The sequence below is a fragment of the Camponotus vicinus genome, unplaced genomic scaffold (assembly GCF_025532165.1).
Source record: "Camponotus vicinus isolate PSW18456_S1 unplaced genomic scaffold, iyCamVici1.0 SCAF_4, whole genome shotgun sequence".
In the NCBI taxonomy this organism is placed as follows: Eukaryota; Metazoa; Arthropoda; class Insecta; order Hymenoptera; family Formicidae; genus Camponotus; species Camponotus vicinus.
The window spans coordinates 14,506,071-14,521,890 of NW_028141976.1; the positions used below are offsets into that span (position 1 = coordinate 14,506,071).

At 36.8% G+C, this 15,820-nt stretch overlaps 1 protein-coding gene across 2 annotated transcripts in view; it reads right to left on the minus strand.

The window, feature by feature from the left end:
* The window catches only part of LOC145970169 (uncharacterized), an 80,965-nt gene that overhangs the window by 51,843 nt on the left and 13,302 nt on the right, over positions 1-15,820 (minus strand). Inside the window, exon 1 of one of the 2 annotated variants that reach the window (XM_083096697.1) lies at positions 4,031-4,206. The exons of the other annotated variant lie outside the window; for it this stretch is intronic. Coding sequence (XP_082952823.1) covers positions 4,031-4,131 — 101 coding nt within the window. The 5' untranslated portion in view covers positions 4,132-4,206. Of the gene's footprint in view, positions 1-4,030; positions 4,207-15,820 lie in introns of those variants that run through there. 2 annotated transcript variants of the gene reach the window in all.

The following is a 15,820-nucleotide window of genomic DNA, read 5'->3' on the forward strand; positions in this document are numbered from 1 at the left end:
CGACAAAACTCGCGTCTCGAATACCAAGCGGATCTCCTCTCTTTCTCTCTCTCTTTCTTCCCCCGGCATTAGAGCATACCGTCTTTTTTGATCGTGACGAGAATCGCGTTCCCGTCCCCGGGAATTCACCTTGCTCGTTCGCCGCGCGTTTCTCGACGACGGACGAATTTCCTCGCTCGTTTTTGTCGGACCCGGCTAAACGTCGCGTCCGGGAGAAGCCGCGCATGTTGGAGAACCTACCTTCAGCGAATACAATGGCCACGTAAAATTTAATCGAGGTACGTAAATTCAAAGATATCATCGCGATCCAAGAAATCATAAATTTAAATTAAATCGAATTAAATTAACTTTTCCATTTCAAACTCCCACTAGTTTCAGCTTTCCGGTCATATTGATATGTAGATAATTAAATTCAAGGTCTTTCGCGATTCAAAGATATTATTCTTCCCAAAATGTTGTCAAATAATTATAGTGAGAGGTTGAAAATTAATATTAATAATTATAGTGAGAGGTTGAAAATTAATATTTAAATTTAAATATCTCGCAAAAGAGAAAATTTAAAGAAAAACGATACCTATGTAATTTAACTATTGCTATACTTTTTCCTCAATTTAGTTAACACAAATAGTACTGAAATACAGTCTATGCGTTCAGAAGAAGCATGTTGAAAAATGGCGCTTCTACTGATCTAGTGGGGGAACAAAACCACTCGTTTGCACGCACACACGTTTGCATTCACAAAGGCACGCACGTACGAGCAACGCCGATCGATTTTCGCGCTCTGCAACGCTTTCTTTCTCTTTTTTTTTCGTTCCTCTTATATATCGGTCCTGTGGCTTTTTCGCTACGACTTAACGGAGCCGTAGATCCAATATAAGACGTTCCTCCCGCAAAGTTTCGGCCCGCGGCCGCTCAAGTTTCGATGGAGGTCTATCGTCTGAATACCAAGTACTTGACTCGCGCCTCGAGGGAATCGAAAGACAAGGGGATTCGGCGAGATCAGCGCGTCCCTAGGGACGTCTGTTAAAGAAGAAAGTGATCGTACGTGTTGGCCCACAATTTTGACAGTGTCGGATATTTTTATCGATAGCGAACCTCTTGCGTGGTTACACGTTTTAGAATGATAATGTATTTACGAACCCACATGTACCCATCAGATGGCATACACTGCCGGATGTTTACAAAATGTGCGGTCAAACATATTTCCATAATGTATTGAATTATTCACGTTTCCGGAAAAAATCTCGTATATTGTATTCCTTTTGAAATTCCTTTATTAAATAAAAGAAAGTTTATGCATTTTTTAAGCCATTCAGGATCCTTTATGTAAGTATTTATTAATATAATAAATATATATAAATATAATATAATATGTGTGTAATATTATACAGGGTGTTTCTTAATAAGTGCGAAAAATTTTAGGAGATGATTCTTTGTTGAAAATTAAGAGGGGGTTTTTCATATAAACATTTCATATACTCCCTTCCTGTAGAGTTATACTCCTCCAAAAATAGGGGTAAAAATTAGGTTTTTATTTTTTTCTCAAATTTGGAATAAGTTAAAGAAATGAAATTAAGTGAATATTTTCTACTAGTAAAAACATTATTTGTTAATATTTTTTTAGCCTCCCGTATTGTTATAAGGGGATGAAACTAGCAGCCCCTATTCAATTTTTTATTGGAACTTTTTAATGTTTACATGAAAAACCCCCCTTAATTTTCGAAAGAATCATCTCCTAAAATTTTTCGCACTTATTAAGAAACGTATATATTTAAGTGTGTATTAATTTTATTAATGATTAATTATGAAATTTTATGAAATGAAATGCTCTACGAATGCAATATAATCGAAAACGACAAAGTAAAGAGTTCCGAAGGATTCTAAATCCTAAGCAAAGGTAATAACGAGAGGATTAAGCGCAAAGAGGCATGAATTAATAGCTCGTTTTGACTTCATCCGAGGTTAAATTAAGATGGATTATCGAAATAATGGCAACGGCCGAGACCTAAACGAAGCGGCGTGCACGAAGCGGTAACGAAGGGCCTGTGTACAAACGAGTTAATACGTATTATTCCCAACTGTGACACAGAACGCAAAATCTACGACGCGCGCGAACGAGACATTAGTTTGCCGCGCAGAGGATTACCGGTAGCTGTAGCTCGTCCTTAATCCTGATTTAGGGATTCCGAGGCGAGCGCGCCTCCTTTGCTCGGCAAGAAGACCGGAAACTTATCGGCGAGAAGGAATAAATGATTTAAATTATCATCGAAAATATACCGTATCGTTTTATATTTTTGTTTTGATTCGCGAGATAATAAAAGGGACTCGTAAGGAATTATATACGATTAATTTTGACTCACACACATATTGAATAGAAATCTATACCAGGGTGTCAGAGCAATCTCTTCCTCAAAAAAAGTTCTTGTAGCTTACCTCCGAAAGCTTACCACCGAAGAAAAAATATGTAATTTGCAATTAACAATTACATATTTTTTTCGAAACAATTATGTGTTTTCTTTACACCAATTGATTCCTCTCATTATTTTGTACAGAAAAGTATTAAGGTAAGATAATCGAAAAATAAATATTTTGCTAGATATTTTATGGTTTATGTAAAAATTAAGAGATTATTTCAAGCCTCAAAAAGTACTCGATGAAAAAATACTTTATTATAGTGTTTTGAAAAGCTCTCGAGGTAAAAGCTACTACGCAACGCGTCGACTTGTAAATGCATATATCCTTAGATAGGATAGCCGAATACAAGGATTAGCTTATCTGCGAACATATCTGGATTTCTGGTAGCGGTTACACGGAATTTATAGATGCATAGGATCTTCTAAATAGCCTGCATGAATACATACAAGCGTTTTCTGTGCGTAAGCGCGGGTCCGGATTTATAATCCATATGTACGCGTAAGGTACATACTTTTTCAATATAAGCCGATTGATAATTAGCGCGGCAATCTATATAGATACACAAATTTCCTCGGATTAGACTCCGACCGTGATGTTCTACAGAAGCCAATTAAAGCGGATCGGGTGCCCCGTGTTACCTTTGACGAGGGCAAGGTAATCGGAACCGACGTTGGAGACGAGAACCGCGCAAAACGCGAGGAGAGCACAGGACCGACGTCATCTTACGGGATTCCGAGGCCGTGTTAGTATCAGGTGCTTTACAACTCCCCACGATTTACGATCGGCGTATCGTTGTCGCATGTGCGTGCCTCGCAATAATGCCCCGCGAAATTCCGTACTGCGTTTTAGGGTCGTTCGACGTATAACGGCGTCAACAAACGAAAAAAAAAAATTGTCCGGCGGTAAACAAAACCGACGTTCTCGCATGAGCGTAGTCGCTATAGAACTAGCGAAATCTCATGGGGTTTGCTAATCGATTTTCGGTGTAATAATTTGCAAATAAATAGCAATTTTTAATTTTGCAAATAAATAGAAATTTTTAATTTTGTACCTAATTATTAAATTTGTAATTTGCTTCTAATACTTAAAGGACTCTATTAATCCCGATATATAAGATTTCATATGTATCAGCTGATTGAACAATCGTTCCCGAATGTCAAATAATCGACTATTTCTGCTGTAAATAATTCGGAATCAAATAAAATAATCGCATATCGTAGAGTTAAATCTCATGGGGTTTGCTAATCGATTTTCGGTGTAATAGTTTGAGCAAATAAATAGAAATTTTTAATTTTGCCGAATTATTAAATTTGTAATTTGCTTCTAATATTGAAAGGACTCTATTAATCCCGGTATATAAGATTTCATATGTATCAGCTGATTGAACAATCGTTCTCGAATGTCAAATAATCGACTATTTCCGCTGTAAATAATTCGGAATCAAATGAAATAATCGTTAAATTTCAGATTATTTCAAATTCATATACATGCAAGAGTTTTACATTCACCGTAAACATGGAGGTAGAAAACTGTCTAATGTTGATAAAGATAAAAAAAAAGAAGAGATGCCGTGCTCTTCGCACGACCTACGCCACTGCACTCGCGGGAGATTTACCTCACGTTCGCGAATCCGATGCGGGAGTGTTGCACGTTCGTCATCCGCCATCGCAGCTGCTCGCCGATGGTGTAGTAGGGTCTTTGCGGGAAGCGACGCATCCTCTCCACGCACAACCGGGTCTTCCTTCCGGTACCTCGAAGCGTCCGATCCAAGTTTCAGCGAGACGAGCGCCAGCGATGCGAGGGTGACTCGCGCCATGATCCAAGGGTTACAACCCCCGCGGTGGCGTCCACCGCCGATCACCGGTGCGTCGTTACGACGATGGCATCTTCATGCCACCGATGTTATTGTCGCCCAGCGATACAGATCAGGTCACGGTCCACTTGACGCGCATCGGGATCCAGCCTCCCAGTTATGGCCGCATATTAGAGAATCGCTCCTGCTATGACGTATGCGGATTTGTGGGCGCGTGAATAGTAGATGCGTAGATTTATGGACATGTGCGGATTGCAGACGCATAAATTTGTCACCGCGTCTATTATAGACCGCGCGTGTACGCGCGTGGATTTATCGGACCCGTGATTGGATGCGTGAAACGGATTCGCAAACACGCAGATTTGACGCGTACTTGGTAGGCGTCTTTCAATTTATGAGTGAACGCGTATAAATTTGTGAACACGAGTCTCTCAAATCAGCGAGATTTAGAATCTCGCGCGATCCGCAGATTTACAGGTGGACGATAGATGTACGTAAACGAGGGATGCGCGTAAATACGCACTTTTGGGCGCGGCTGGCGCGAGATTCGTTAGCGCTTCTGGCGCGTATGTTTGTTTGTTTCTTGTCTTTTTCCGTCGAAATCCAGGCGCGAGGCGAACGGGTAAGCGTCGGACGAAACACTAGCGTCGGCGATATCGGGGGTGCAGTCGTAAGGGCGCGCCCCTCGTTACGAGCCCCCCCGTAAGCTAGAGCGCGCTCGCGCGCGCGTATGTATATGTATGTAGATACGTATGTAGATACGTATGTATGTGTACACGTGCGCGTATGTGTATATTCGTGTACGTCCGCGAAGGGCTCCCCCGACCTGCCGTTGCCTATGTTACGGCCGCAGCTCGTCCTCCCTTTGCCGCGGCTATGACTAATAAGAACTAGAAGACTGTGGCACACGATGGGTGCATCGCACGTTAAACGATGCGAGGGTGGCGCGTCACCCTCTCCTAGGAAAAATATCGGAAGTGTTTGATTTTTTTACAAACTAGTTAGAAATAATCAGAGAGAGATGTGAAACTAGATCTTTAGTTGTGATTGAGATTTTTTTTTTAATAATAATTTAATTTAATATGATTCATGCAATCAATTTTGAATTGTAATAAATATTATAAAAATATAAATTGGAAATTTAAATAATTTTATTATTCTTAAATTTTAGTCCTTATAATTATTTTATACTAATCGCGACATATCATAATATATCGTGCTCTGACGATATGTAAATGAATAAAAAAAAAGTATTGATACTTTTTTTTGGAATAGCCATCCCTGCTATCATCAACGGTACGATCGATTGTTTAGGCGCCCAACGTCGCGACGGTCATTGAGACAGATTATAGACTTGTAACTCCCTATACTTTGACGCTTTCTGTAAGAATTTGTGTTTCTTTTCACATAATAGTGTTACCTTTTTAGAATTTCTTTTTTTTATATCATCATTTTTCTTCTCCGGAATTTATTTTTTGTAACAATAGAAAAAACGTTAATTTATAGAACATTTATTGACTGGGATAATATGGTAAAATAATTAGAAATGTTACAATATTTTGCACATCAAATATCAAATATTTTACGAAAATATTTATATATATTTATATATATTATTTTATGAAATTTATATAATAAATTTTATATAAAAATTTAAAATACTTATATATATTATTTTAAAAAAAGAAAGAGAAAAAGAGTGCGCAATTTTTTTATCAATATAAAATTGAGATATTATCTAATGATAAAACCAAAAATAGAAATTTAAATAATTATTAGAACTTGAATTTATTTATGTAAAAATAAATAAATGCAAGTATAATAAGATTCCGAAAATGGAGCGTATTTCTGCAGAATAATTCAATATTAACAAACATTGATTAACTCAACTTTAAAACCCATCTCACGTGTTTAATTCTCACGTACTTCGTACTTTTGCGATACCGACGAAATGTCTCTGTGCTAGAACACGCGGTATCGCAATCGTCGTTGCAGTAACCTCAGCAACCCCACCGACTTTCACCCTTTATCCCTTTCTATGACACGTTAGATGGGCCATCTCGTCCCGCCCTAGCATTATCCTCTCGCAGGCGTGCGAGCTGGGACATCGCGCGCGTCGCGTTTTTATCGCGCGCCAGATGCGAGAGAGTCACCCTATATATATATATATTTTTCTACCTCCTTGCTTCTCCCCGAAAACGGTTAGTACATCAAATTTTCTACCGGAGGAGAGCCCCATGTGTCGCGATCGTTTGGATATATGTGAAGCGCGAATCGAAATTCGCGCCGCGTCCCACGACGACGCTCGGTAATGATCCTTTGGAGGAAAAATGTCGCGGGTGGAACCGGTGTTCAATTCCACCGAGATTGCTTCTCGTTCTGCGACAACGACAAGAGACCATCGAAGCTACGCATGAGAATTTGCATGTTCAAAGAATACGCTTCTCTCGTCTTTCTTATGTCACCTGCGGTATATCATATAGACTATTGAGGAAAGAATGGAAATTTCTTTAAGTTTCCCATTTATTACGACATCCATATTTCCAATTTATTATATACGACATAAAATATAAAATAATGCATAACGATGACATTTGATTATTAAAGGACCCCGCGGAATCCTTATGGAAAATGGCTTTCGGTCAAATGTTTCGAAACTTTGCAAAAAGATAGTTCTCAACATGTAGATTAAAAGTGTCCATGGGCATGAAGCTCTAAAAATTCGAGATTTTCAGCTACAGCCATCCAAAGTGGTAGATTTTTGAAGGAGTTTGAACCAATAAGGTTGATTTTTGGGCCAGAGCTTCGCACTTTTTTGATTGCATATTTGTATAGTTGCGGTCGAGAGCTTTCCAAAACACCCTATGAAAAGCTTTTTACGTTGGAGAAAGTGAAAGTTATAAGTCCTCAAAGTTTAAGAAACATAGGCATGTAAAAAGCATGAGAATTATCAAGACTATCTGATTTATGATTTTTTGTGCTAAGTAGACTGCCTTAATTGTGTGTGTGTGTGACAGATTGAAAATATATACATGTATTTGTTATTTTATCCTCCTCTTTTTAAATACAGGCTTGGAACTGTCAATGGCAGAGTTACTTTTTTTGTTTTTTTTTTTTGCTTTTTTGCTTTTTTTGTTTCTACAAAACTTTTGTATTTACTACTTTTTTGTAAAACCTCACCCAACTAAGATAAGCTACCGTTGCCGAACTTCGGAATATTCTGCAGAAATTCAAAAATCTACCACTTTGGATAGCTGTAGCTGAAAATCTCGAATTTTTAGAGCTTCATGCCCATGGACATTTTTAATCTACATGTTGAGAACTATCTTTTTGCAAAGTTTCGAAACATTTGACCGAAAGCCATTTTCCATAAGGATTCCGCGGGGTCCTTTATATTCAAATATAAAAGTTTTGAGGAAAATTTACGTTCAATATAGTATATCTTATACATGATAAATAATCGTGTTTAAGTAAAAATTAAATGGCACAATAATATAACCATCAAGAATTGCCTAAAGGAAAAAAATTAACTTACGAAAGAGCAAAAACAACTCAATGTGACCGTAGAAAATGGCACGTACATTAATTATGATCTATAGGACCTATTTTGCGTTCTTCAGATTTACTTTCTCGCCCATGAGTATTAAAGTTGGCTACAGGAACTTTGCATTTTGCGGCAATTACCAGCACATACGTGCCTCCATCCTGTAATTTCGTGACCAAGTAATTTCGTAATGCAAGTGCGAGCGTTGCTCTCTTCTCCCTTTGCGGAGTTCCGCCGAGGGCGGGGTTATTTTTTTCGTTCTTTTTTTTCCCCAAACATCAGAAGTGTCAGCGAAACGTCCGGACGCAATGAATTGCGCGAAAAACGGATGACACGGGACAATGCGATAAGCGTGAAAAAGCGCTATGTGAAAGCGACGGCGGGAACGTCGAATTTGTAGATGGTACTACAGGTGCATCTCGCCTCGTCGCATTTTTCGGTGTTAGCAGCTGCGACGCGAGAGAAAGGGAGACACGAAGTAGACAGATCGATGGCTATTTCGTTCAAACGCGATTGTCGAAAATTCTGGGAAGCCCGATGTAAAAGCAAAAGAACACGAGGAGGGAAAGTTCGACGCGGATAGAGTGAATAATCATATGTAGAATTAATAAATCACATGCGGGAGAGCTATAAATCCCAAATTTCATATTCCATCATAATTTCATGACAACAAATTTCAATGCGGATAATGTGAAAAGATCCAGATATAAAACAGAAGGAAACGCGAGATTACGATGTCCTGGGAAAAGAGACAACAACGGTAAAGAATCGATGCGCATTAGAAGATGATAAGGAATGAAAGGAAGGTAATAAGTAACGGCAACAGAGAGAAGGAAGGAGGAGAGGAGTAGAGAGAAATATCCCGCTGGTTGCGAAAACAAGACAGGGACCGGACTTGCGGAAAATGAGGTAACGAGAAGAGGAAATTCGCCGGGGATAGGGTCCGAGGAGAAGATCCAACGAGGGGTCGAACGAAAGGGCAGAGGGCTGGAAGAAAAATCACGTCAAATATTTGTTCCCGCGCAATACGAGAGGCGTCGTGTCGCCGAGAAAAATCGGCAAATCAAGAGAAACTCGCCCGGTGACAGCGGAGAAATTTTATTCGAGACGAACGCGACGAGGGGGAAACTCTCTTGTCCAATCTTATAATTTCCATGTTTGCTGTAAGCCTCCATCTTTGGCAAAGTACGTGGAAGAGAGAGTATTTCTTAATGTCACGATAATAATGATCGAAAGTATATCACGAGTTCTATAAATTTAAGTTTACCAAATCAACTGGAGAAGGCCAACCAAATATTTGCCTAGACCATTATTGAGAGTCAATCTTTCATTGTTTATTGCAATGTGATTCGCTCGAGAATAAGAGAATTATATATTAGAAATGTCTCTAACAAGTTTTTATCCAAAGAAAAATATACGTGTTTTTTTACAGTCTTTATACAACGTATAAAATTTCTCTCTCAATGTCATAATTTATTATATCTTTTTGACTTGTCATTTCTAGGCACTTATTTGCATGCAATAGGAGGCGTAGAATTATAAAAACACCTTTAAAAAATCGTCAAATTTACACATTCGGATTTCTGTTTGCAAATTTATATATCGGCTGAGTTATATGATTTTTTTAAATCAATGCATAGTGCAAATCGTTATGTGTAAAAATCTGACTAGAAATCTCTACAAGATCAGTTGCAGTAGATCGCTCACGCATACATGACATAGTTAATCACAGATAATCCCTTTCCCATGGATTGGCGTGACTAAACCAGAGGAATGCAAAGTGCATCACCATCGAGATTATACTGTGTCGAGATTATACTCTCCAGGAAGAAAAATAAAAAAAAAAGAAATTATTCCAAGTCAGGTAAATATCATGTAGAAAAATAGTAAGACTTTTTCTTGGCCTATCAATGATAAAAATTGTCATTGTAATTTATAATTTTCCTAAATAATGCGCATTTAATTTTAAAAAATAACAATTTTACAATTATGTCTTTCCTTTCATTTATATTGCCTAAAAAAAATATGTCATTAATAAAAGCCTGTTAGAAAAAGCTTTAGAGAAATTTTCCACCAAAACAAATCAAGAAATATTTAATTAATAAAAATATTTTATTAATAAAAATATTTTATTAATAAAAATATTTTATTATTAAAAATATTTAATTAATAAAAATATTTAATTAATAAAAATATTTTATTAATAAAAATATTTAATTAATAAAAATATTTTATTAATAAAAATCCGCTAGAAATTTTCTTTTAAAACGAATCTAAAGAGAAAATATTCTTTAAAGATTTCTCGCTCGCGTCCTACGTCGTGTCCTGACAGGGCGCACCGGAAGGTGGCTTCACGTATATCGCGGTGGCGCGTTTCTATTTTCGGACCACGTCACGCGCGTCCCGACGTCGGATATTTTTAAGATTTCCGTTGCGCACAAACACGCGCAAATCCGCTCGCTTCCAGGAGGAACCTCCTTGGGCGGTAGATCCGCGCTAAAGGCCGCGTCGTCTCGGGATACGCAATATTTTCGCGGGCTCGCCTCTCGAGAGATTTCCTTTCATCGTCGTGACTTACGGCAAGAGGCACGTCGAGCACTCGCACCGGGAAACGGACGACTTCTCTTATTCACGTTTTTTACGATCGGGCCTTTTTACGGCGGGCTTTAATTGAACCGTAGCGTATCCCTATCTTTTCGCCGCGAGGCGAAGCGAGCTCGTTATTACGCCTGCACTATTAATCCTCGATGCCGTTGATCGAGGATTATGCGTGAGGCCAGCGGAGAAAGTACGTATTATATCTCGGATGCGACTCATTTTCCATCGTAGATTGAAAATCTTCAACCCATTATAAAACGGCAATTTTCTTTTTATCGGATAGTCCATGCTCTAGATAATGTAAAGTCTTGTTAAATCGTTAACAGCGATTTTAGTAAATTACGAAGCTGCGAGATTGATATTTAATAGCATATAACAAGATCAGTCATTAAGAGATAAAATGGTAAGCCGCACTTTTAGCTTGCACTTCTATAGTTTAATCGACTATACAGGGTGTTTCTTAATAAGTGCGAAAAATTTTAGGAGATGATTCTTTCGAAAATTAAGGGGGGTTTTTCATGTAAATATTAAAAAGTCCTAATAAAAAATTGAATAGGGATTGCTAATTTCATCCCCTTATAACAATACGGATAAAAAAATATTAATAAATAACCTTTTTATTAATAGAAAATATTCACCTAATTTCATTTCTTTAACTTCCAAATTTGAGAAAAAAATGAAAACCTAATTTTTAACCCCCATTTTTGGAAGAGCGTAACTCCACAGGGAGGGATGTAGGAGTATATTTTTATATAAAAAAAATCCCCCTTAATTTTCGACAAAGAATCATCTAAAATTGTTCACACTTATTAACTAAAAAATTTTTGACTAAAACTAACTTATTAACTAAAATTTTTAACACTTATTAAGAAACATCCTGTATAAATCATGATTATGTGTTTTGCATATTTCGCCGATATTTTCAAAACAACTGGACAAATAATCTTACAACAATTTTCATATTGACTTTGTGACAGAATTTACAGACGTGCTGAATGATTGGACTTTTTGCATAAATTTAAATATTTATTAATATCTCAAGTGTTTCCACTTTTACACATTTTAATTCAAACGAATTAATATATCCAAACGTACTTTGTCATAAATACTATCATTTTCGCCACTCCATTTATTGAAAGTACTTTGTGCATTCAATTAAAAAAAGAAAAAAATAAGAAAAAAATATTTAACCGGCAACACAAAGTTCTACTCATCGTCAAGCGGTTCGCCGCGCGCTTTACGATTCCGGATGAAAATAAAACAGCGTTAAATCAGGCTTTATCTGAGACAACAAGGGCGCGCACCGGGACAAACGCTGCAAGCGGCTATAAATTCGTACTCCTTCCTCCGCGCGCGTAAATGAAATTCGCTTTGTGCGACAGTTCGCGCGTATTCGCGAGCTCTCTCGATAAGTCCCCGCATGTGATAATCGCTCTGTAGCGTTTTCTCGAGATATCCCTCTTCCATACGCGTAAATTCTAACACGACGTTATCTTCACTCTTGGGCGCGGAACATTAATGTTTTTATCGCATTCCCAAACTACTTATCTCTAATTAATTATACTATAATTACAACATATTTTATACACTCCAATTTATTTTAATATTATTATCCGGAATTGAAACAAGATGCATGTTTGCATCTTGTATATTTTCTACGAATTTTTTAGAGTAGATTTTTTCATAATATTTCATGACCATTTTTAACATTTTTAATTTTTTATATTTTAATATACGAAAAATTTTAGATGATTCTTTATTGAAAATTAAGAGGGATTTTTTATATAAACATTAAAAAGTTCTAATAAAAAATTGAAATGGGGTTGCTAATTTCATCCCCTTATAACAATACGGGAGGATGAGAAAAATATTAATAAATAACCTTTTTACTAGTAGAAAATATCCACCTAATTTCATTTCTTTAACTCGTTCCAAATTTGAGAAAAAAATAAAAACCTAATTTTTACCTCCATTTTTGGAAGCGTGTAACTGCACAGGGAGAGGTTTATATGAAAAACCCCCCTTAATTTTCGACAAAGAATCATCTCCTAAAATTTATCGCACTTATTAAGAAACATCTTGTATATAATTTTTTTACTATATATTATATACATTTATTTATTCCAAATTATTCTTCATTCCAAATCTCCCATCTTTTTGATAATTAGCACAAGTCAATAATAAATGTGTGCGTGTAAGAGAAAACCATCTCTCTCACCGGTAACTTACTTAAGTCTAGAGCGATGAATAAAATAGTAACGTCTGATTATAACTCCCGCAACATTATAATTCTTTAGGAGCGTGGCAAAGAAAGATTTCATTGTGCGTGAATGAGTGAATGCGATATCGAAGTGACGGCGACTCTTGATTTCGAGGTACGGGGCTTACGTACTCGTTCGTCAACGAGCCGCGTAACCAAATCTGCATCCGCGATATCACACGCCGGTACTAAAAGAGTTAACATCTAAAGCGAGCCTTCTTACGTGCGAGCGTTAAATAACCCTTTATCTTTCGCGTGCGTGAGCAATGGCTGCCGGCACGCGTCATGCCGAGACATAAACCGTGAGTCAAAGTTCGAGAACGTGTGGGAGCGTACGGTGCTTTATTAACGGCTGCGTTAAATATAGTACCGTCATGCTTTGCAACTTTTCATGCTTTCGGTGCTTTCTTCAACTTGCTGTCACTTTTATGCTTAACTACATTTTATCGTATAATACACGGACATCTCGCGAACAAGCTATTTTCGTCTGTCTCTTTGTAATCAACACACATAAAAAACACATAAAAAAATATGAAATTTGCAAATAGAAAAAAGTATTAATTTTTATTTTCTCTTTTTAATATAAATATACTTTTAAGTACATCATCAAAAAAAAATGAAATTATGACAAACATGATATAAAGTGATAAATCTGAATAAATTAAGCTAATTTATTTCTTTAAATTTGCAAGAAATATATTCATACGAAAACTAAAATGGAAATTATCTCTACTACGCACTTCTTGGATAGGATTATTTTCACAGTTCCTGTAGATCAATATTCCCTAGACGATCGATATTGAACAGAATACGTATTCATTAGAATTCTATATCGAGCATGCTAATTTTAATCGAATTTAGAACCCTCAGATCCAGTTATATTCAGAAGACTTGATCGACAAAAGCATCTTTCATCAAGATTTATCGCTTTCTATTTATCATAATTTCATTTTTTAACACAATAAATAAAGAGTAAAATGAGAATAATCAAATAATGAAGCTCAAGGGAGAATTTATACTTAAAAAGTGAAGATTTTTAATGTTCTTTCATATTTGCAAATTTTATATTTCTCTTCGCACATATATTTTTATTCAAAATTTATTTTTGTTTTGTCAAGTCTTTGGAGCATCTCTAAATCAGCACCCTATTAAAGCCGAAAGGTGATCCGGGACGACGCATGGTATTGCATATCCTACTTGGCGAAGTATATTTGCCGTTGAGGGAATTAGCGACTCGACAGCAGACGAAGGGCTGCAGCTAATGGGGTCTGACATTGACGAATCTCCAGGTTACGAAGTCGTCAACCGTGACTGGCCTTTCGCGCGTTGCCAGGAAAATTCGTATCGGTCGGTTTCGCGCTTGTCGGTTTATCGGGTAATCCGAATCACTAATTTTCAGTAAACGAGATAACTCTAAAGTTAAAGGGTTCTCGTCCCATGATAATTTCCCTTTTAAATAAAATCCAAGAATCTTTGCAGATTCATAAAATTTTTGCAAGTTTGCGATTTTTGTCAAACTACTCAGAAATAATTTATTCTAATTTAACCATATCTTTTTTTCCTCACTGTATCAAAAATATTCATCATCAATCTGACGTAATGGAAGCGTTAGATTCTCGCAATATTGCCAACTGAAACATGTCCTATAACTCTACGTGAACAAAGGATCAAACAGCGCCGAATGTTCTTTTACGACCAGCTCAATGACATTCTCTCATTTTTAGCGACGGATCTTCAACGCTGTCTTAACAGCTTTCACTGATAGCTATAGATTCACGGAGAATCAAAGACGAACCGTTCGCGTCCATGAAAGACAAATTCCAGCTCAGCTCCCGAAAAGAGGGACCCTTATCGGCGACCTCATCTGGAGGAGCCTTATCCAGACTCGCCACAAGCATGCGATCCACACAGATCTCTTCGAATCTTTTCCCCAGACCACGATTGCCTTTATCTCTCTCTGCCGCTTACCCGAAAGGGATTACTTTCCCATTAGGATCTTGTCTTTCAGGGACAAATAGTCGAAACTCGAGACGGTTGCTACCAGCGGAACGGCGATTTTTCTTTGGAAAGAGTCCTTATCAGTGATTCGGGAGAGTATGCCATTCCTTCTACGACTCTTAATCTGGATTTTGCTGCTACTCGGCATGCATCGAATATTTCTTCTTCATCCATTAGATCGTTAGTTTTTATTGCCGCTTCAAGTCGGTATTCGTTTAAACATAAAGTTTCTTTTTCTTATCAATGATGGGATTTTAATTATCGTAGAAGGAAGACTAATGTCTTACATGTACATCAGAGTGTATATACTTGCATTAATTTTATAATATTATTAATAATATTAATAAATAATAATATTAATAAAATAGAAATAAATAATAAATAAAAATATTAATAAATAATAATATTAATAAATAATTGCATTAATTTTATAGTAATAAATCATTTTATGTTTCTTTTCACGATAAAAAGTAATATAAATCATTAATATATGTATAACGCTATATTACTGTTCACATTATCGGAGCAATTAAATTATAATTTTAATGTTGAAAATACGCTTTCCTGATGCTGATGCAAAATTAATTTAAAATCAATACTATTTTATTAAATAAATTTTAACGCAGTAGTAGCTGCAATTTCGAGTAATAATTTATTGATTGTTCAGAAAATGTATACATGCTCTTACGCATGCACGATTAAAAATTATAGTTTTCCAGAGAATAAGCTAATCCGCGAGCAAAATTTTTCATCCGATTTCGAGTTCTCATCGTAACGAAATATACGATACTTTTAATCTTATCGCGGCGAAATGGATGAGAGTTTTAATTAGAATTCGTAACAGGCGATGCGCTCAAAAGGGCGTAGCGTGTTCCTTCAAGCAGATACACTCTGATTACATGCAAAGAGAACAGCAAAAAGCGCCAACTGCTAATTGGCGCTTCTCGAAATACTGCCGCGCTTCGATGGATTTTCTCTCCAAGTTACTTCGCTTTTCTTCTTCTCGAAACGAACATCTTCACCGCATCGCCCGCGGTGTAAATCGCGAATACCGTAAACCCTTTCAGTACCTGCACGTCGCAGATTGTCTTTGAATAATTCATAAGAAATATGCTCGAAAGGTGCGCCATGCGAAAGGCAATCATCAAGTTAAGTGATAAAACTATTTTTTTTTAAACATAAAAAGAGACTG